Consider the following 21,079-nt stretch of genomic DNA (forward strand, 5'->3'; position numbering starts at 1 on the left):
TCTAGCACCATAATTCAAAAAGCATCAATTCTTCGGCGAACAGCCTTCTTCCGATAGTCTCAAATAAATAAAGCCCTTGGAAACAATTATTGATTCGACGCAGTTAAAAAACAACGGTGATGCCTCGTCCCAAAGCAGCAGCAGGGGGAGTGCAGCTCTTGGAAATGGAGCCTACAAAAAAAAAAAAAGACACTCTCCAGCTCTCCCCCTCCTTCTCCAAATGCTACAAGGACTCTTAGCTTGGAGTATGCAGCGTGTTTGTGTATGGGTGGGGGTGTCTGGCTGGCTTCTGGCCTCTGTCCAAGTCCTGCTTTCTGCTCTCCTTGTTCCTCTTAACCGGCCGCCCTTGCAAATGCTCTGTACTGGGGGTCTGAGAGGGGTGTGTGTCTGCAGATGAGGAGGAGCCCCCCTATTGTCCTCCTCTCCTGGAGCCAGAGGGCTGCAGAGGGGAAGCGGCCAGCCGGCCAGCCAGTGGCCTGGTACATCCCTCCATCTGCCCGCCTGCGCCGGGGTCTGTTCTATAATAAGAGTCTTTGGCAGCTGTTTTGTGCCTTGGCTGCATGCCAGCCTCCCGGCAGTTGCTCTCGGAGAAAGCCTGTTGCCTCCATTTCCCACGTCGTCCGCTCCAGCTCCTTGCTTGTCCCACGGTGAGTAGCCTCCCTCTCGCCCTCCTCCAAGCTCTACCAGGGGCACAACGGCCTGGCTAGGTAGGTGCTGCCTGGCACCTCTGAACCACCAGGCTGGGAGAACTGCCCTCCTGCTCGGCTCGGGGCCCCAGCACATAACGGGAAAGCCCGGTTGCCATCTGGCTCTGGGGAGGCAGATTTGCGCCCTTGATGCCTCCTCTGTCCCAAATTTCTGCCCTCCGGACCCAAGGTTTGGGCACTGCGCTCCCTCCCACGACGCATTTTTCCTGCTGCGTCTCTCGTTTCCTTTCGCCTTGGAAACTTTCTTTGCTCTCCTCCAGGCCTTGAATGGAGGAGTCCAGAATTTCTTCAGGAACAAAGTAACTTTTGTAAGAGTTTGGCATTGTAAGGCAAAGCCTGGCTTCCATTCTCCTCCTCTGGCAATGCCAGGGCAACTCCCCTTCCTGTGCCCCCCACAAGTTTCCGCTTGGATCCCCGAAATGTCAAACAGATGGATCCTATCCCTGCTTTAAAAACTGCCTGGAATCCTCCAGGGCAAAAGAAAGCCTGCTCCACAGTGCCCAGCAAGAGATTTGGGGTATCTGTTCCCCGGTGCCAGGGCCACCCTGAACCCTCTCTCTGCCTCGGGTGCCTTTCTCCGTGTCTAGAGGTCAGACAGGACGGGTCCTCCACAGCGGCCACCTTCTCTGGTGGCTGCCGGCCAGGACCAGGGGCTGCTGGGACGCTGGAGGGCCGGGGGGGGCAGGCCACTTTCACTCCTGCTGGCCGAGCTACAGCAGGTGTGGCCGGAGAAAGGCGGCTTCAGGTGTTTAGGGTAGCCAGATCTCTAGGCCTCTGGCACTGGGGGAGCTGCCATCAGGTGGACCACTTATTCTGCCAGCCTCTCTCCCTTCAACCCACCCACTGCCAGTCTGGTTTCGGAGACAGGGCCTGTATCTCGGGCAGCTGACACCCTCCAAGTGTGGACAGAAGCAGGGTGGAAAGAGGGCTGTGCTGTGACTTGCAGGATTAGGGATGCTTGACCTATCCAGGGCTGCGCACACACTGTGCATTTAAAGCATGTGACTTCCCCCCAAGGATCCTGGGAACTGTAGTTTGTTAAAGAGGCTGGGAATTGGAGCTCTGTAAGAGGGACCCAGGTGGCGCTGTGGGTTAAACCACAGAGCCTAGGGCTTGCTGATCAGTAGGTCGGCGGTTCGAATCCCCGCAACGGAGTAAGCTCCGGTTGTTCGGTCCCAGCTCCTGCCCACCTAGCAGTTTGAAAGCACGTCAAAGTGCAAGTAGATAAATAGGGACCGCTCCAGCGGGAAGGTAAACGCCGTTTCCGTGCGCTGCTCTGGTTCGCCAGAAGTGGATTTGTCATGCTGGCCACGTGACCCGGAAGCTGTCTGCGGACAAACGCCGGCTCCCTCGGCCTATAGAGCGAGATGAGCGCCGCAACCCCAGAGTTGGACACGACTGGACCTGATGGTCAGGGGTCCCTTTACCTTTAAGGGGTGAACTATAGTTCCAAGGATTCTTAGGAGGTCCGGAGGTTGGGCAACACGAGAACGGGGCCTTTTTGGTGGTGACTCCCGGCTTGTGGAATGCTCTCTCCAGAAAGGCTCACCTGCCGCCGTCATTACATATCTTTAGGCACCAGGCAAAAGGAACCCCTTTTTGTCTTTGGATTGGCTTGGGGTGTTTTAATGTTGTCAGGGCCATTTTTACCCGGGGGGGGGGGCAAGGGGCGCAGGGCACCTGGGCGCTGAATTCTGGGGGGCACCCGCCGCTGAAGCCGCCTAAGCTCTTAACTATCTACCTGTTATGAGATAATAAATAATTTTGATCAAGCTAGAAAAACAAAATACATGCCTAGGTATTACCGAAATGTGTACCTACTGTTTCACTAAAGGACTTTCGACTTTGTGTGCTCATTTAGCAAAGATGCGCCAAGCCGGCGCTTGTCATTCTCAACGGTGCCATGCACACGGAATTAACTAAATTTGGGGGCGCTGGGCGGATCTTTGCACCCCGGCAGCGCATATGCTAAAGACGGCCCTGAATGTTGTTCATAAAAACAAAAAAGATTTTGCCTTTTAGATTTTTAAAGGCTGGTTTTAATGTACGCATGAAAAAAAGTGGCAAAATCGTGGCAAAAAAGTGACGAATAAATTTAATAAATATTAATAACAATTTATTGTGATGGTGATGATGATGATGATGGAGTGGCAATGTGCTTTACATGTGCTTTGAAGGCTTGGTGTGCACATAGGCCTGGATAGGTTAAGCTCCCCTGATCGAATGAGGCTCGTAAATATTAGAAAATTCATGAAGGAGGAGAGGGCTATCGAAGGCTCCTAGCCATGACAGCCTCTGCTCTGCTCCACAGTTGGAGGCAGCAATGCTTTTGAATACCTGTTGCTGGAAGCTGCATATAAGTGCTGGAGAGGCAAAGAGGTTGAGGGAACGCTCTTTCATATGGGGTGGACTTGTAAAAGGGTAAGAGAGTATTGGGAAATGATCCATAATGAATTGAAAAAAGTACTTTCCAAAAAACAAAACAAAAAACCAGATTCCTTTCTGTTGGGGATAATTCAGACAGAAATTCCCAGGCGTCAAAAAAGGTTATGATGTATGCTGTTCATATGGACAGGGAAACTTAAAGGTAAAGGGAGCCCTGACTGTTAGGTCCAGTCACGGATGACACTAGGGTTGCGGCACTCATCTCGCTTTATTGACCAAGGGAGGTGGCGTACAGCTTCTGGGTCACGTGGCCAGCATGACTAAGCCGCTTCTGGCGAACCAGAGCAGCGCACGGAAACGCCGTTTACCTTCCCTCCGGAGCGGTGCCTATTTATCTACTTGCACTTTTGACGTGCTTTTGAACTGCTAGGTTGGCAGGAGCAGGGACCGAGCAACGGGAGCTCACCCCGTCACAGGGATTCGAACCGCTGACCTTCCAATCAGCAAGCCCTAGGCTCTGTGGTTTAGACCACAGTGCCACCAGCGTCCACCCGCTCATAACCTTCCCCTCCTGAGGTAAAGGTAAAGGGACCCCGACCATTAGGTCCAGTCGCAGACGACTGGGGTTGCGGCGCTCATCTCACGTTAATGGCCGAGGGAGCCAGCATACAGCCTCCGGGTCTTGTGGCCAGCATGACTAAGCCGCTTCTGGCGAACCAGAGCAGCGCACGGAAACGCCGTTTACCTTTCCGCCGGAGCGGTACCTATTTATCTACTTGCACTTTTGACTTGCTTTCGAACCGCTAGGTGGGCAGGAGCAGGGACCGAGCAACGGGAGCTCATCCCATCGCAGGGATTCGAACCGCCGACCTTCCGATCTGCAAGCCCTAGGCTCTGTGGTTTAGACCACAGCGCGACCCGCGTCATATGGGCAGGGTATAAATAATAAATAATAAATATTATTATAAATATTATCATAATCATCACTACTGCAGCCCGTGGTTTGTCAGCCCCAAAATGGAAAACGAGCAAGGTCCCAGCCAAAGAAGATTGGCAACGTAAGCTGACAGAATATGCACAGCTTGCAGACCTAACATATAGAATAAGAGAAGAAGAAGAACATAATGTTTAGAGAAGTTTGGAAAACGTTTATTGAATATATGGGAAATAACTGTGTACAGCTGGAAACGCTGGCAGCATTATGATGGATGCAGTAATGGAATACTGAATGGTATAGTTTCTGTAAAATATGCAAGGACTATTGCAGGGTTATCGCGGGGGGGGGGGCGGAGGGGGCGGTGGGCCCCGGGCAGCGCCCCTGCTGGGGGTGACACATTAATTAATTTTTTTTTCTTTTTAGGCTATTTCCAGCACTGCCGTCACCCCCCCTTGCGGCTCCGCCCCAGCAGCGCCGAAAATAGCCCCCCCTTCCAGCGGCACAGCTCGGCGTGGAGGCAAGGGGCGGGCCAGTGAGATGGGGTGCCACCCCCTCCTCGCTGGCCCATCACTCTCCCTGCCCCGACTTGCGCTCCGCCAAGGGAGCCCGGGTGGCGGATTCGGGAGTCTTTGCAGCCCGCAAAGACTCCTGAATCCGCCGCCCAGCACCCCCATGGCGGGGCGTCGCGTGCGTCATGACGTCATGATGCACGCACGCACCGCGATGCCCCGCCCCCAGGGGTGCCTCTTGGCTTCCCGCCCCCAGCAGCCAAGGGGCTAGGAACGCCCCTGGACTAATGATATGTAAAATGAACCATGGAAAGAGAAGAAGGGAAGCCACTGATATCTTAAGGATGTAAAAATGAGTACTTTAAATTGTGACACAGAAAATTTAATAAATAAATTACATAGAAAAAGAAAAAAGAAACTGCAACAGGGGAGAAATGCGCTTGGCTAGCCCCTGTGAGAACAAGATGCTAGCCAAGATGGGCTATTGGGCTAACCCAGCAGACCCTCTTTCTTATGTCCTTCTATTCACAACAACCCTCTTTCCACTCGGCCACTAAGAAAGCAGCTTCTCCTGCCATGTGGCAGATCTTGGAGGGTGTCGGGTGTCCCTCTGTCCAGGGCACGATGCGCACACCACACACACGAGTGCTCCGCTTGACGGATTTCCCACACATGTCCCTGGGCCCCCGGGTCCTGTGTCACAAAGCGCTGGACTTTGGAGCGTAAAAAGTGCAGTTCCCGGAAAGTCCACCTTGCCCCGCAATCCAAGCCCAGCCGCGGCCAGAAAGCTCACAAACGGAGCAAAGGGCTTCTCTCTTGCTATTTATTCCCAGCATATGGTCACCAGAGGTAGAGATCCCCTGAATATGGAGGTTCGACTTTGCTGTCCTGTCCTTGCTTCGTAAAGTTTTGGAGTGTGAACCACAGCCAGACGACAGGGTTACTAGTCCTTTCCAGATACTTCTTCTGAACATAGATTTAACGTGCACAGGGGGGTGCGTTTGTGTGTGTCTCAGCCTAAAGTACCTTACAGGGTTGTCGTGAGGATAAAATGGGAAAGGGAGCACCACATACACCATCTTTAGCTCCTTGGAGGAAAAGGTGGGATAAGAATGTAAAAAATCGTAGAATTATAGAATCGGAAGGAACTCAAGGGTCATCTAGTCCATCTAGGAATCTCAGCTGGATACATTGCTGGGGGTTGGACTAGATGACCCTTGGTGTCCCCTTCCAACCCTAAAATCGTGTGATTCTATGATTATTGCTCTGGGTGGGATAAAAATATGATAAATCAATAAGTAATAAATTCCTTTTTTAAAAAATTATTATTTATAGTTTTCATTTTGCAACAAACACGAAACATAAATTTGAATCCTTCCACATCATATTTCGACTCCCCTCCCCCCTTTCTTCCGTTTCTTACACTTATACTGTTTTTTTCCCCGTAACAAATCCCTTGGCCCTGCAGATGCTGTCGCTTCCGTCCTTGCGGGTGGGCATCCTGACCGGAAGAAGGGTCCTGGCTGCTGCTGGTGTCCGAGCAGCCCATGGGCATGGTGGGCATGGTAAGTGATGCTCCTGCTGTCATCTCTTGTTCCTGTTGTCCTTGGGGCGAGTGGTCCCCTTCTAACAGGGGGGTGGTATGGCTTGAGTTCTCTTAGAGCAGTAGGGGCATCCTAGCAGCTCTCAGCACCCAGAACAAACTTCAGTTCCCGCGATTCCCTGGGGGAAGCCAGGACAGTTGAAAGTGGCATCGTGTTGCTTTAGATGTATGGGGAAGATGTGGCTAACCGTCCAGGGCTCCTTTACCTTTTACCTTTTTTTCAGGTGCAGGGAAGTGTTTTGCCCAGCCCTGGGTGTTGTTAATAGGGACACGGGTGGCGCTGTGGTCTAAACCACTGAACCCCTTGGGCTTGCCGATCAGAAGGTTGGTGGTTTGAATCCCCGCGATGGAGTGAGCTCCCGTTGCTCTGTCCCACCTTCTGCAGTTTGAAAGCATTCCAGTGCAAGTAATAATAATAATAATAATAATAATAATAATAAATTTTTATTTATACCCCGCCCTTCCCTGCCAAAACCGGGCTCGGGGCTGCTAACACCAATAAAATCACAACAAAACATAATAACAATTCATTAAAAGGTAGATTAAAATACAATTTAAAATTCCATTTAGACTGCAGCCTCATTTTTAAGTAGCCCACCAATCACCAACAGATAAAGTAGACCAGGGGTCCTTTACCTTTACCAAGACTGTATAGAATGCGGATCCTACCCAGGGCCGACCTGGGACGTTTTGGCACCTGAACCAAACCACAAAACGACGTCCCTTTTGATCCCCATAGGAGACATCTGCATATTCCTGCATTGCAGGGGGTTGGATGAGGGGGCTGGATCCGCAGGGACCTGTCCAAATCTTATGATTCTATTATTCCAAGTTATGAACCTACCCAGACCCGGAGACAATCATCTGAGGCCCTTCTTCATGTGCCTCCTCCATGAGAGGTCCAGAGGATGATAAAGACACATACAGCACAGTGGCAACATGATAATGGGCCTTTTCGTTGGAGGGTTCTAAGCAGAGATTGGATGGTCATCTTCCATGGATGCTTCAGCTGAGAACCCTGCGTGGGAGGGGGTTGGACTAGATGACCCTTGGGGGTCTCTTCCAACTCTACAATTCTATGAAGATTGCATTAAGCGGTCCAGTGCGACCCAGTTACAAAACCTTTGCAGCTTGTTGAACCCCAAAAGGAGGCGGAAAAGAGGGAGCCAGCCTCAAGACAGCTTCCCTCCTTACAACTTGCACTTGAAAGCTAATCGCCGTAATGGCGAAAACAGTAACATTGCATTGACACAGTATAATTAAGGAAGCAAACTACACTGGTAATGATATATTTGGAAGAACTGCAAAGACAACAGATAAAACACTGAAAATGCAGTAGCAACCCCCATCACCCCCCCCCCCCCAAAAAAAAACACCCCCCCACAAGCAGCACACATAACTCACCAGCATTTTGCAAACAAAATTAGGGATGAGCTTTTGACACCCCGGTTTCCATAAAAAGGATCTCTGCTGAGCGCCCCCCCCCCCAATCATGACATATTGCAGAAGGCTGAACATGTAGCTTCTGGCTCTCCTTATATTTATTTACTCGGCAGTAGTAAGTGCTGATTTCAAAGCCGAGGCGGTATGTTTGCTGAGTTAAAAATACACTAGAATACTAGTCACCCGACAATGGCTTATCAGCAGCTTGAATTGCAAGGTTCTGCAGGAATAATCAGATGCACAAATATAGGCTGGGGGACGTCTGGTTTAGCGGTACAGGTGAAAAAGGATCTAGAGATCTTAGTAGACCAACAGCTTAACATGAGTCTACAGCGTGATGCAACAGCAAATAAAGTGAATGATATTCTAGGCTGCATCTACAGGAGTCTAGTGTCCAGATCAAGGGAAGTCATAGCCAGGGCCGTCTCGTCCATAGGGGCTGGTGGCATGCTGCGCCAGGGCGCCGGGCCCCCCAGGGGCGCCCCCGCGAGCCCGCCGGCATACCAGGCGCCCCTGCACCCACGGGCGGGCGGGCTGAAAGCCAGCCGCCCTCGCCTCCCGGAGCCCCAGCTGGAGCACTGGAAGGGTGCGCAAAGCCCCGCACTGCTCCAGCGCCACGCCTTCATCCCCCGCTCACCCATCCCCCCCCCGAGGGGCAGCCAGCACAGGAGGGAGGCAGGCGGAGAGGCGGCACGCCGGGGGGCGCCGAGGGATCGCCGCGCCACGGCGGCCGATCCCTCTAAGATGGCCCTGGTCATAGCCCTACTCTATTCTGCCTTGGTCAGACCTGGAATACTGTGTCCAGTTCTGGGCATCACAATCTAAGGAGGAGGTTGACAAGCTAGAAGGTGTGCAGAGGAGGGCAACCAAGAGGATAAAGGGTTTTGGCAACCAAGCCTTATGAGGAGCAGGAGCAGTTGAGCACAGAGATATTTCCCTATAGATTGATCTCCACCACAGACAGGCTAAGCTTCACCCATCAGGTGGCCTGTGATATGGGCAGAATTCTCCTATAGGGAATGGCAGAATCCCCTCTGAGCAGTTTAACTCCAGGCTCAAAAGAATGCAGGACTTAAAAGCAATCCTGTTTTGAGCCTGCTGTCGCCAGAAGGATTGTGTTTTGATGACGTCTATGATGCTGTTTTTACTGCCGTTTATTTCACGGTAACATTCGGCTTGCTTGGGTTTATACAAGCCTCCCTGAGTTTCATTTTATCAGAGAAAATGGTTACCTTGACCGTCAGATGTGCTCCTTGCAGATGATGGCGCAAAACATCTGGAGGGATGGTTTGGCACAAGGAAAAAGGGCAAGACATCTCTCTCTCTCTCTCTCTCTCTCTCTCTCTCTCTCTCTCTCTCTCTCTCTCTCTCTCTCTCTCCACATGGCTCAAAGTTGTATAAAACCCAGCTCAATCCTCAGACAGAAAGACTCAGCTGCAGAGGGGTTGGTGGTCCTAGCTTGGCCATGCAGCCCGCTTTAGGTAAAGGTAAAGGGACCCCTGACCGTTAGGTCCAGTCGCAGACAACTCTGGGGTTGCGGAGCTCATCTCGCTTTACTGGCCGAGGGAGCTGGTGTATAGCTTCCAGGTCATGTGGCCAGCATGTCTAAGCCGCTTCTGGCGAACCAGAGCAGCGCACGGAAATGCCGTTTACCTTCCTGCCACAGCAGTACCTATTTATCTACTTGCACTTTGACATGCTTTCGAACTGCTAGGTGGGCAGGAGCTGGGGCCAAGCAACGGGAGCTCACCCTATCGCGGGGATTTGAACCGCCGACCTTCTGATCGGCAAGCCCTAGGCTCTGTGGTTTAACCCACAGCGCCACCTGTGTCCCCTGCAGCCTGCTTTACAAGCCTCTAATTTGAAGGGGTGTCAAGAGTACAGGTCGTCTGTTTCAGAGGCTCCCACAGACCACTTGAAAGTGGCTGAGGGTCTTGATGGACCACAAGACAATTTTTCTGCTCGTTGTAGCAACCATAACGTGCCAGGCTACATGCAGCAGGCTTTTCGATCGTAATCTTTATTGCTTCTTTTATCCCTTACATATATTTATTGCACACTGCTGTATTGCCATTTGCGTTCCATAGAATTAAAATTGCAGTACAATTAAAAAACACACACACATAAGAAATGGAGTCGTAAAAACACCAATATAAATCAATTGGGTTCTTAGTTTATTTTGTTTCATAAACTTTATACACCGATCGATTGGTTTTATAAAAAAAACAAACCTCAAAGCAGTTTACAAAAAGATAATGCAAGGAGAAAATTGCAACCATACTGTAAAGCATACAGAAGTTAAAACACTAAAACGGATTAAAATTGCCTCAACTTCCTAAATATCTGGCTTGTCTTGTCTTGTCTAAGCAAGTATTTTGTTTGAAGTTCTCCCCTATGTGAAAGCCTTGCCAATACAATTCCGGTTTCTATATGATTTCTGACATGATCAAGAATCGCGTAGCCAGGGAAGGAGAACTTTAGAAAGCGTTAAGATCGGAATGTGGAAAATATGAGGACAAGAAGAAGGAGGCAGGAACGAAGATATTGGAGATATACTTCAGAGGTGCAGACTATGGGAAGCCAGGAAAAATTAATAATTTGGATTGTAATTTGGTTGTTGTTTTTTAAATTTTAGTTTATTGTTTTTAATTGGATTGTTATTATAATTTGATGGATATGTTAATTGGCTTTTTTATTGGAAAATTAATAAAAATGGTTTTTTGTTTTGTTTTTTAAATACAATTCCGGTTTCAAGATAAAGACCCCTGAGAAGGGGGACCTGCAGGGCTCTTGCAGGGGTTGATGAGTCACTTGGTCACAGACTCCCCTGCTATTAGCCGAGATTCCTGCATTGCAGGGGGTTGGACTAGATTATCCTTGGGCCCCATCCATCTCTACAATTATGTGATTCTATGGTGAGACATATTGTACTATTTAAATGATAGAAAGGCAGTGCACAAATTAAAAGCGAAATGAAATGAAAAACATTTTTAATTTTTAGTATTTTTTTAATGCAGTGGTGCCAATATAATTAGTGTAAAAAATGGTAAAGGTGAAGGACCCGTGGACAATTAAGTCCAGTCAAAGGAGACTACAGGCGAAACTTGAAAAATTAGAATATCATGGAAAAATCCATTTATGTAAGCAATTGTTTTCACTAGCTAATGGAGTTTAAAATATGAGATAGACTCATGACATGCAAAGCGAGATATGTCAAGCCTTTATTTGTTATAATTGTGATGATTGTGGCGTACAGCTGATGAAAACCCCAAAGTTGAAATTGTTAATTTGGGGTTCTCATCAGCTGTACACCGTAATCATCACAATTATAACCAATAAAGGCTTGACATATCTCGCTTTGCATGTCATGTCTATCTCATATATATCAGTTTCACCTTTTAAGTTGAATTACTGAAAGAAATGAACCTTTCCACGATATTCTAATTTTTCGAGTTTCACCTGTATGGAGTTGCGGTGTTTCAGGCCGAGGGAGCCGGCGTTTGTCGGCAGACAACTTTTCCAGGTCATGTGGCCAGCAGGACTAAACCACTTCTGGCACAACAGAACACCGTGACGGAAACCAGAGTGCATGGAAATGCGTTTACCTTCCTGCCACAGCAGTACCTATTTATCTACTTGCACTGGTGTGCTTTCAGTCTGCTAGGCTGGCAGGAGCTGGGACAGATCAACAGGAGCTCACTCTTTTGCAGGGTTTCGAACCGCCGACCTTCCGATCGGCAAGCCCAAGTGGCTCAGCAGTTTAGACCACAACGCCACCCGCATCCCTATAATTAGTGTATGCAATTTTAATGCAAAAATTACAACTTTTTAGCTTGGAGGGGGGGAATGCATAAGTGGCCACCCTCATGGCTGGTGTGGGGATGTGTCCAAGCCATGCTGAGGCTCCTCTCTGCTGTTCCTCTTTCTTCCTAGTCGCAGCCCAAGAAGATCTCTCGGTGCCTATGTATTATGACAAGCGCAGCTTCCCACTTCCGGATACCTCTTTTTGCAAGGAGCTGGACACTTCGCAGAAGGCCCTCAAGGAGAAAGAGAAAGGATCCTGGAAGCAGCTGAGCAACGAGGAGAAAGTGGCCCGTATGTAGCAACAGACTGGCCCATCCAGGAGGGTGGGTGGGTGGGTGGGCATAGCTGTCAAGTTTCGGTTTTGAAAATAAGGGATCAGCAGTCTCAAATATCCCTGGAACAGTCAAATGTCAGTGGTGGGCGGAGCCAGAAGCAAAAGTGGGCAGAGCAGCAATGTAAACTCCAAGCGGGCTCCGGCTCGGAGCGGAGCAAAGAGGAGGGCAGCCATGTGCTCCGCGCGATGGAGCCCCATCGTCTTCTTGTCTGATCCCATCGAAACAGGACAGGAAGCAGCAGCTGCTCAAAGGCAGCCAGGCTCTGCCCGCCAGCTAACCTTATTGGCCGGCTGAGGGGCTCGGCGGCAACGGATAGGGGCTGATGCAGGGGGAGGAATACACCCCCCTGTAAGCACGGGAAACGGCTCCCACTTGCTTTGAGGGCTGAGGCTTTTCTCTCCAAGTAGGCGAGGTCTTCCTACCCAGTCCCTGGCCAGCAGGGGAGGAGCTGCTTCCATTAAAAACGGGAAATTTAAGGGAAATAAAAAATAAGGGAGAGCAGCGGGAAACTGCTTGAAATAAGGGAGAATCCTGGGAAAAACGGGATACTTGACAGCACTGTGGGTGGGTGGGTGACCTGCTGGGCTGGAGCAACCTGGGCATCCCCACAGGGCCAACCTGGCTTCACAAGACGATGTTTTGTGGGCAGCCTCTGTAGGGCCAAGCCCCACTAGACAGACAAGATAGAGGCTGCAGCATAAGTTGCCAGCCTTTGGGGATGTGGGAGTGATTTAACTCAGTTCACATTTAAAGCTGAATCACACTTTCTGCAAGAAAGGGAGATACGTCCCCGTCCCCCCCATGGAAATTCACACTTACCTGAATTCTGCAATGCAGTTCTCCAAAGGCATTGCTCTGCTTTCCTTTAGACCACCTCAGCAAGACCAAGAGGGGGTGGTCTTGTGGTCTGGGCAGCCCGGGACCTCCACACCCCAGGGAGGTCACTGCAGTGCTGCTTATGCAGCGGTTTGACTTCACCCTCGAAGGCACACTCCATTGTCTCTCGAGACAGATAGGTGCCCACTATAGCTCTCCAGACATGCCACGTGTATAAAAATGGATCCATTAGGGGGAAAGTGAGCGTATTAATGAAAGTTAACATACAAAATGCATCTTATCTGGAGAAATTGCTCACAAAAAATGTGTGAGCGAGCAAAAATTGCAAACAAAAATTTGGAGAGCATGTGCTCCAAAGTGCTGAAGAATTTTCATCAGCATGAAAGGAGAGCTTTTAAGCCCGTGAGAATAAGTTTTCTCACCCTGAGAGGTTACTCAGAGCCAATCAGGGGGAAAGGAGGTGAGTCGGCCACTGAGGACGGGCTCCTGGGGTCACTCTGGAGAAGGTTTGCAGGAAGGACACCGAGGAATTGTTGTTCTCTCTGCTCCAAAGAAAAAGCACTTCGTTTTCAAGAGAATGGAGGGCAAGTTTTGTTATGTATAAATGTAACTTCAGGGGGAACACACCTTAAGGCGCTCCAAAAATAAAATATCAGAGCACTCCAAATCATTTGCAGAAAACAGCAGATCTAGCTGGAAGGCATCACTTAGAGACCTGATTCGATTGTTGCACTGCATCTCTTAATTCTTATTATTGTATAATGATAGGATTGTTGCATAATCTTAGAAGGGGGCATGGCTGTGACGTTCACAAAGGGGACCCTGCACTTCTGAATTTTCTTCTCCACTCCTGCCTGGAGCTACCAACTTTGGCTGGGAGACAGGGAACAGCCGGGGCACCCCTGCCAATCATCTGGAGGGGCAGGCAAGTGAAGGCACAGAGAGCCTGAGCAGGGGAGGTGGGTGGCGTGGATCGTGACCCTGCTGCGTTTGCCTTGCAGTGTATCGGATCAAGTTTCACCAGAGCTATGCAGAGATGACCAAGCCCTCTAACGAGTGGAAGACGGTCCTCGGAGGAATTTTCTTTTTCATCGGCTGCACGGCATTGATTGTCTGGTGGCAACGGGTCCATGGTACGGAAGCGGGAAGAGGAGGGGGGGCGGCGGCTGTGGTGTGGATGAGAATCCCAGTGGTGTTTATATAAAGCTCCCACCCTTTCCTGGGCACCTGTGAGTCATGCAGAAATACAACCGGTGCTGCCTCCTCCAACAGCCGCATTGCTGGGCCAGACGGTGGCTTCACTGGTGGAATTTTGCTCCAATGCACAACTGCTGAAAGCACAGAGCCTCACCTGTGCTGGGGGAAGTATGGTACTTTCAATTCAGGGTTTGTTTGTTTTTTTGTTTCCAAAGCCACCATATGCTGAGCCAAATCATGGGCTCATCTACTCAAGAGGGCTGGAAGCCTCTCTCACAGGGAAGGGCCATAGTCTGAGCATCTGCCTTGCACGCCAATGGCCCCAGGTTCAACCCCCAACATCTCTGGGTAGGGCTGGGAACGCCCCTGCCTGAAATGCTGCAGAGCTGCTGCCAGCCAGTGTTGACAGCACTGAGCTAGGTGGAACAATGGCAGACTCAGTATAAGCTAGCTGGCTGTATCTGAAGAAGTGTGCATGCACACGAAAGCTCATACCAAGAACTTAGTTGGTCTCTAAGGTGCTACTGGAAAGAATTTTTTTATTTTTTAATTCTGTTTTACCTGTAACTAGCTGGATGTGTTCCTGTGTAAAAAAAATAACCTAACTCGGAAGGTGCTGGACTCAGAGTTTGGATGGCCGCCTGCCAATAATTCTTTAGCTGCGATTCCAGCATTGCAGGGGGTTGGACTAGATGACACTTGGGGGGTCCCTTCTTTGTGATTCTACTCTGCCTGGCAGCAATTCTCCACCCCAGAGGGCTTTCCCCACGGGAGATGCTAGGGATTGAACCAGGGACCTTTGGCATGCCATGCATCATCTTTACCACTGAGCTACGCGGCCCCTCCCCAAATCGATGCCCAAATTGATGCAGCACCTAACCAGATCCCCCCCCCCCCAGGCAAAGATTCCTTGTACAGGACCTCTTTCCTCCTTTGTGTCTGAACCAGACTGGATTTATCTGTCTCGGTAGGTGAGACATCGGTGGAAATCCAGCCAATTTGGCTGCTTGAATCCTTCCTTCCTTCCTTCCTTCCCTCCCTCCCTTTCTTCCTTTTACCATTCTTGATGGGTGATTTCTCCAGGCTGCCTCAATGCTTCAACCTTCGTTTCGTCTGGGTCGTGCTCCCACTGCCCAGCTGCAGACGTGGGCTGTGCTAAGACATAATAGCTTGGGAAAAGAGATCTCGAGGCAGGCAGCCTTCGCTCCTGGTCCACGCTGCTCGTGATTCTGCAAATGCCATTTCCCCACTTAGGCCAAATCTATACATGAAGCAGAATGAGGTCAGAATTAGGCGGGTCAATTAGACTGGGCCGCTTCAGATTGCTAGTGGAGGATAACACATCTGAATGCTCATGGGTGTTGAACCAAGCAGAAATGTAGCACAACAGGGAAAGAAAACAAGTAGAAAACCAGCGTATCAGAGGAACATGTCTCGATGTGCTGGGTTTCCAAGTGCAGGCAGATTACTATTATTTTACATTTGTAACAGAGCGTTTAAAAAACGGCGTTCCAACCTCTGCAGCTTGAAGTGGAGCAGAGCATCTGGCCAAGGCAAGACTCCGCGGCTTCATTCTGCTCTATTGAACATTCAGCCTCCACCGACTTAAATATATGTGTGTCAGAGAGTGGGTGGATGCGTAAATTAAAAGGCCTCGAGCCCTTCCTTTCTACGGATAATCCAAGCTGCCCTCTCCTGAAACCATTCCCAGCTCTGCAAAATCCTTTATGAGACGGGGCGACCAGAGCTCTCCTCCTTGGTTGGAGTTTCTGGAATAAATGTAGCCAGGATGTGGGGAGTTGTGATCTCTTAAGAACACAAGAAGAGGGTCTGCTGGATCAGGCCGATTGGCCCATCTAGTCCAGCATCCTCTTCTCACAGTGGCCCACCAGATGACTGCAAGCAGGATCCAAGCGCAAGAACAACTCTCCCCTTCTGCGTTTTCCAGCAACTGCTATTCAGAAGCATTGCTGCCTCCAGCTGTGGAGACAGAGGACAGCCATCCTGGCTTGTAGCCATCGATAGCCCTCTCCTCCTCTACGAACTTGTCTCATCCTCTTCTGAAGCCATCCAGGTTGGTGGCCATCACTGCCTCCTGGGGGGAGCGGGTCCCCTAGTTTAACTCTGCGCTGCATTAAGAAGCACATTGCGACGAACCTCCCCTTCACCCTCTCCCCTTGTTACTAAGTGAATTTCTAATCAGGTGTTCTGGGTCAAATTTCAGTCCACCCCACCTGTCCCTCTGAGGTCCGTCTGTGATGTCAATCCCCTTTTATTAACAATCTGGGGATCTCTTAGTAACGGGAGTTTTCCTGTCCAGCGGCCGTGGCCGGTTATATCCTCCGCTCTGGGCTTCAGGGGTTAACTCCTCTTTGCCTACAGTTCGGGGTCTCTCTTTCATTAGATCCCTCACTATATCAGATAGCTAAGCCCTCTTAGCAACTCTGTGGCAATACCAGGGTTTCCGCCCGCTAGCCCCTCCTGAGGGAACTCCAAGACACAAACTATCACCCTGCAGGTCAGTTTTGTCCTTTCCCCGAGTTCACCTCCTCATGAGCATACATAACTCGCTGGACCAAATGAACGATGATATTTTCTTAGCTCAACAATAAGAAGTCTTTATTTCTTTCAGAACATAACGGTTTCAGTAATGGTTTATAAGCTTAGTTTCATAACAGTGTAAACTCTTTCTTTCAGCATCATATACACATCTTCAACGTATCCTATCCTGGCCCCATGCCCTCCTTCTTCCAGTCACCACTCTTCCCTCTCTAGGCTGCTCCCTCCTTTTAAAGAGCGGAATGTCCCGTCTACCAAGGGATATCTGCCACTCAAACTGGGGTGCCCATTAACTCATAAAACACCGTGGGTTTCTGAAAACCCCTTAACTTAGATCCGATTCGTTACACACATCCTTGAACCTATCCTGAATCTCCTTCCAGTGTCCAGCTTCACTACTGCCTCCGACAGGCCCGAGCATTTAGAAGATCGCTTTGTCCCCACGTCAGGCCCCAAAGCTAACAACTTGGAAGGTGCCTGCTTCTAGCCTTGCACCCACGGCTGGAAAATTACCTGCCTCAATCAGTCCTGAAAAAGCTCTTAGGTTTCTGCAGCGTTCCTGCTGCTGGAAGATGCTTTCCAGCAGAGGGAGCACATGCTTCTCCTAGTTCCACACCCCAGCCATTCCCCAGGCCAGGCCTCTCTGCCCACAGCCGATGTTCCTGGACCATTGGGGAGTAAACAACCCACAGCCAGCCATGTCAGCCCGGCCGGTGCTCCTGGAAATCAGGGTGGGGAGGAACAAAGGGGCCGCTGTTTTCCTCACACTGGTCTGATGCCCATGGAGCTGTTTTCCTGGATTTGCAATAACAGCCCATCTGCCAAGTGAGGGGTGTGGAATGGCGGGGGGGGGGGTGGCGGGCTCAGAAAAGAGGAGAAAGGCCAGTTCTGTTGCCTGCCTTTGCAGCAACAACAGCTCCGGGCCGTTCCCCTTCACGGGGCTTGCCTGGTGCGTAGAAAACCCACAGGGCCGGTGGGGCTCAGTTTGCGTGCACAGCCCAGCGGCAAAAGGGCAAGGAGGGGCACAGAGAAATTAGCGCACCCACTTTCTCACTCTGCATGCTGTGCTGGAGGTTGCAGAAGAAAACTTCATCCCAGGCAGAATTCAGTTTCTTTAGATGCAGAATTGCATTTTATTTTTTTTAAGTGCGCCTAGAAAGCTAAGGGTGGGCCCAATCACTTGCCACGGATTCTCATAGGGCAAGCAAAAAATAAAAATAAAAATAAGGATGTTGCAGAGCTGGAGAAGAGCAACGGATGGAACAGTTCCCCTGTAGGAACGTAAGAGGTGCCTGCTGGACCAGGAAGTGGCCCACCTAGTCCAGCATCCTGTTCTCAGTGGCCAACCAGATTCTTGTAGGCACAACAGCATCTCTCCCCTCCTGTGGTTCCCAGCAACTGGCATTCAGAAGCATTCCTATGAGGCAAGGCTACAGCATTTGGTGCTTTTTAGTTCAGAGACAAGGCAAGTGAAAGGGGCCGTGATAGAGGGGTGTATAAATGTGCCTGGTGTGGATAAATGGGACAGAGAAAGGTTTTTTCCTCCCTCTCTCATAACACTAGAACTCGGGGACATTCCACGGAGCTGAATGCTAGAAGGTGGTGCTGATAGCGCCAAGGTTGCAGGTTCGATCTCCGTATGCGACAGCTGCATATTCCTGCATTGCAGGGGGTCAGACTAGGTGATCCCGGGGTTCCTTCCTATTCTATACTTCTAGGATTCTGATTCTATGCAGGACAGATAAAAGAAAGGACTTCACGCAGTGCAGTTACAACTCTGATAGTGATGGCCTCCAAGTTGGATGGCTTTGAAAGAGGATTAAATTCATGGAGGAGAGAACTACTAACCCTGATGGCTATGCACCTCCATTATTGGAAGATGCAGGCCTCTTGCTGGGAGTCAGAAGGGGGGAGAAGGCTGTGATATTCTTGTCCTTCCCAAAGGCATCTGCTTAGCTGCTTTGCGAAAGATGTTGCAGCACTAGGTGGGCCTTTGACCTCATCCAGCTGCAGGGCTCTTGTTTGTGTTGAAATAAATCTTAGCAGATTAAATAGTGTATGCGTTTTACTCCATTAGCCAGTTGATTAAACTTGTCCTGCAAAGCGCAAATAACAGAATTGTAGAGTTGGAAGGGACTCCACGACCCATCTAGTCCACCCCCTGCAAGAATCCCCAACAGGTGGCCATCCAACCTCTTGTTTTTTTTATCCAACCTCTTGTTTAAAAGCCTCAGATGAAATTGCTTTGCTTGTTGTTAAGGTGTGGCTGGGCCATAAGAGGATTTGTCTGAAAACAGGCTAAGGTGGCACCCACAAGCTGCAGGTTTTATAGGTGCTTACAGGATACTTATCAATTAAAGCTTCCCTCCTACACATCCCTATCCCTTGAACTCTCTGGGACTGACATCTGAGAAAGGATGTGGTCAAGGTTGTAGCCCAACTAGGAACTTTGTTGTGCTCTATTCTGCACTCCCAAGGCAGGGTGTGTGTGTGTGTGTGTGTGTGTGTGTGTGTGTGTGTGTGTTTGGGCCCCCATCCACTTTTTGGTCTTACATATGGAGTAACAACCATACACCAGGGGTGGAAACCTATAGACCCTCCAGATGTTCCTGGACAACACGTCCCATCATCCCTCACTGTTGGCCATGCTGGCTGGGTCTGATGGGAGTTGGAGTCCAGCCATATCTGGAAGGCCACAGCTTCCAGTCACCGCCACCCCCCTCCCCAAGCAAACAAACTACTTATTGTCTTTCTACCCCTTGACCACCCTGGAATAACAGGGTTTGGGAAGCATCAAGGGTCTCCTAACCAGTGCGGTGTGACCCGCTCATTATCTTTCTTTTGCCCTCCTCACTCGGCCTTCCCGTTGCCTTGACAGTGTACCCCCCGAAGCCGCACACCTTGACCGAAGAGTGGAAGGCCAAGCAAATCAAGCGCATGCTGGACATGCGCATGAACCCTGTGGACGGCTTCTCCTCCAAGTGGGATTACGACAAGAACGAGTGGAAGAAGTAGAGCGTGGAGGCGGAAGTCGGGGAGAGGCAGCCGCGAATCCTGCACGTTCAAGGCAGATTTGACCGCCCCGAGGGTGGCAGCCAGGGTGACGCCTCCCACACTGCCTATGCCCCTACCAGACCCCTTTGGATCACTTCCCCTTGGCCCGAGCCTTCCCAACTCCACCCAATGTGCCTTTGCCTTCCTGGAGCTGCAGGAGGAGGTCGGGCATGTGCACCAGCCATCTCCGTTCCACTGCAGAGAAACTGGCACAGCCTCTGCCAACCTGGTGCCCCCTGGCTGTTCTGGACTACAGCCCCCGGCAACCCTTGCCAGCACAGCCAGGGTCACCAGGTCAGTCGAGACTGGATTGGACCTAAGCTTCTTTGCGTGGCCTTTCCAGCGGCTCCTCTTAAGCAGTCTTGCTCTTTCCCTCCATGCAATAAAACACTACGTTGTACATCAGGCTGCAGTTTGCATCTCTCTTGGGTAGCTGTAGGGAAGAGGGGGGGGGGACCGCCTGGGGTTCTAGCAGGATTGTCACCATGCGGCTCCTTTGGTCAATGCATGCAAAGCTGCCGTCTCCCAACTCGGTCCTTGCAGCTTCCAGCAACTTTGGATCCAAAAAGAATCTCAGCTCCTTTTAGGAGCTCAAGTCGCTGGAAGCACCAGGGATCCCATATCGACAGTCTGCTGGATCAGGCCAATGGCCCATCTAGTCCAGCATCCTGGTCCCACAGTGGCCAACCAGATGCCTGTGGGAAACCAGCAAGCAGGATCCGAGCACAAGAGCAACTCTCCCCTCCTGTGCTTCCCAGCAACTGGCATTCAGAAGCACTGCTATCTCCAACTGAGAATAACCACCATGGCCAGTAGCCTTCAATAGGCCTCTCCTCCTTGTCCAATCCTCTTTTAAAGTGACCCATGTTGGTGGCCGCGGCCACGGCTGCCTCCTGTGGGAGAGAGTTCCAAAGTCTGCACAGTCCTAAGTATGCGATTGTGCATTACTGCTGGTCTGGATGGGCCTTTTTTCTGATCCAGGTTACTCCTAACCATGAAAGGCAAGACAGTGTTGCTAGGTTCACACAGCTTGCTCATGCTCCCCCTTAAAGAGCACACAGACAGAGAGGACAACGCTTGAAAACACTACTGGCCTGCCCTGCAGTGCCCGGTTGCCCGAGAGTGGCGAGCCGGAGATCCCAGCCACCTTTCTCCAGCAGGCTGTGATGCAAACATCTGCCTCCCGCTCAGCGTGATACTCCTCTAAGCATGGAGGCTGCACTCATCACTTCTCCTGCAAGCCAGCCCTTGACAACCCTGTGCCTGCCAAGTTTCAGAATGTTTAGCTTGGAGAAGAGAAGGTCAAGGGGTGATACGATAGCCATGTTCAAATATATAAAAGGATGTCATCTAGAGGAGGGAGAAAGGTTGTTTTCTGCTGCTCCAGAGAAGCGGACACGGGGCAATGGATTCAAACTACAAGAAAGAAGATTCCACCTAAACATTAGGAAGAACTTCCTGACAGTAAGAGCTGTTGGACAGTGGAATTTGCTACCAAGGAGTGTGGTGGAGTCTCCTTCTTTGGAGGTCTTTAAGCGGAGGCTTGACAGCCATCTGTCGGGAATGCTTTGATGGTGTTTCCTGCTTGGCAGGGGGTTGGACTGGATGGCCCTTGTGGTCTCTTCCAACTCTGTGATTCTATGATTCTAAGAATACAACTCCCATCAGACCCACCCAGAACGGTTGCACTGACATCAACTCCAGCATCC

At 50.4% G+C, this 21,079-nt stretch overlaps 1 protein-coding gene across 1 annotated transcript; it reads left to right on the top strand.

The window, feature by feature from the left end:
- Positions 1–469: 469 nt before the first annotated feature.
- Positions 470–19,775, top strand: LOC117049153. Its single transcript, XM_033153849.1, has 5 exons — positions 470–647; positions 6,007–6,103; positions 11,518–11,679; positions 13,562–13,693; positions 19,195–19,775. Exons 1-5 carry the CDS (start codon positions 561–563, stop codon positions 19,329–19,331), a joined length of 615 nt encoding a protein of 204 aa, XP_033009740.1. The 5' UTR covers positions 470–560; the 3' UTR covers positions 19,332–19,775.
- Positions 19,776–21,079: the final 1,304 nt, after the last annotated feature.

This window comes from Lacerta agilis, chromosome 6 (genome assembly GCF_009819535.1).
Source record: "Lacerta agilis isolate rLacAgi1 chromosome 6, rLacAgi1.pri, whole genome shotgun sequence".
In the NCBI taxonomy this organism is placed as follows: domain Eukaryota; kingdom Metazoa; phylum Chordata; class Lepidosauria; order Squamata; family Lacertidae; genus Lacerta; species Lacerta agilis.

Coding starts and splice junctions, on each gene's coding strand:
- LOC117049153 (XM_033153849.1), top strand. CDS start 561: ATGCCAGCCTCCCGGCAGTTGCTCTCGGAGAAAGCCTGTTGCCTCCAT. Junction 6,104..11,517: donor CCATGGGCATGGTGGGCATG/GTAAGTGATGCT, acceptor CTTTCTTCCTAG/TCGCAGCCCAAGAAGATCTC. Junction 11,680..13,561: donor CAACGAGGAGAAAGTGGCCC/GTATGTAGCAAC, acceptor TTTGCCTTGCAG/TGTATCGGATCAAGTTTCAC.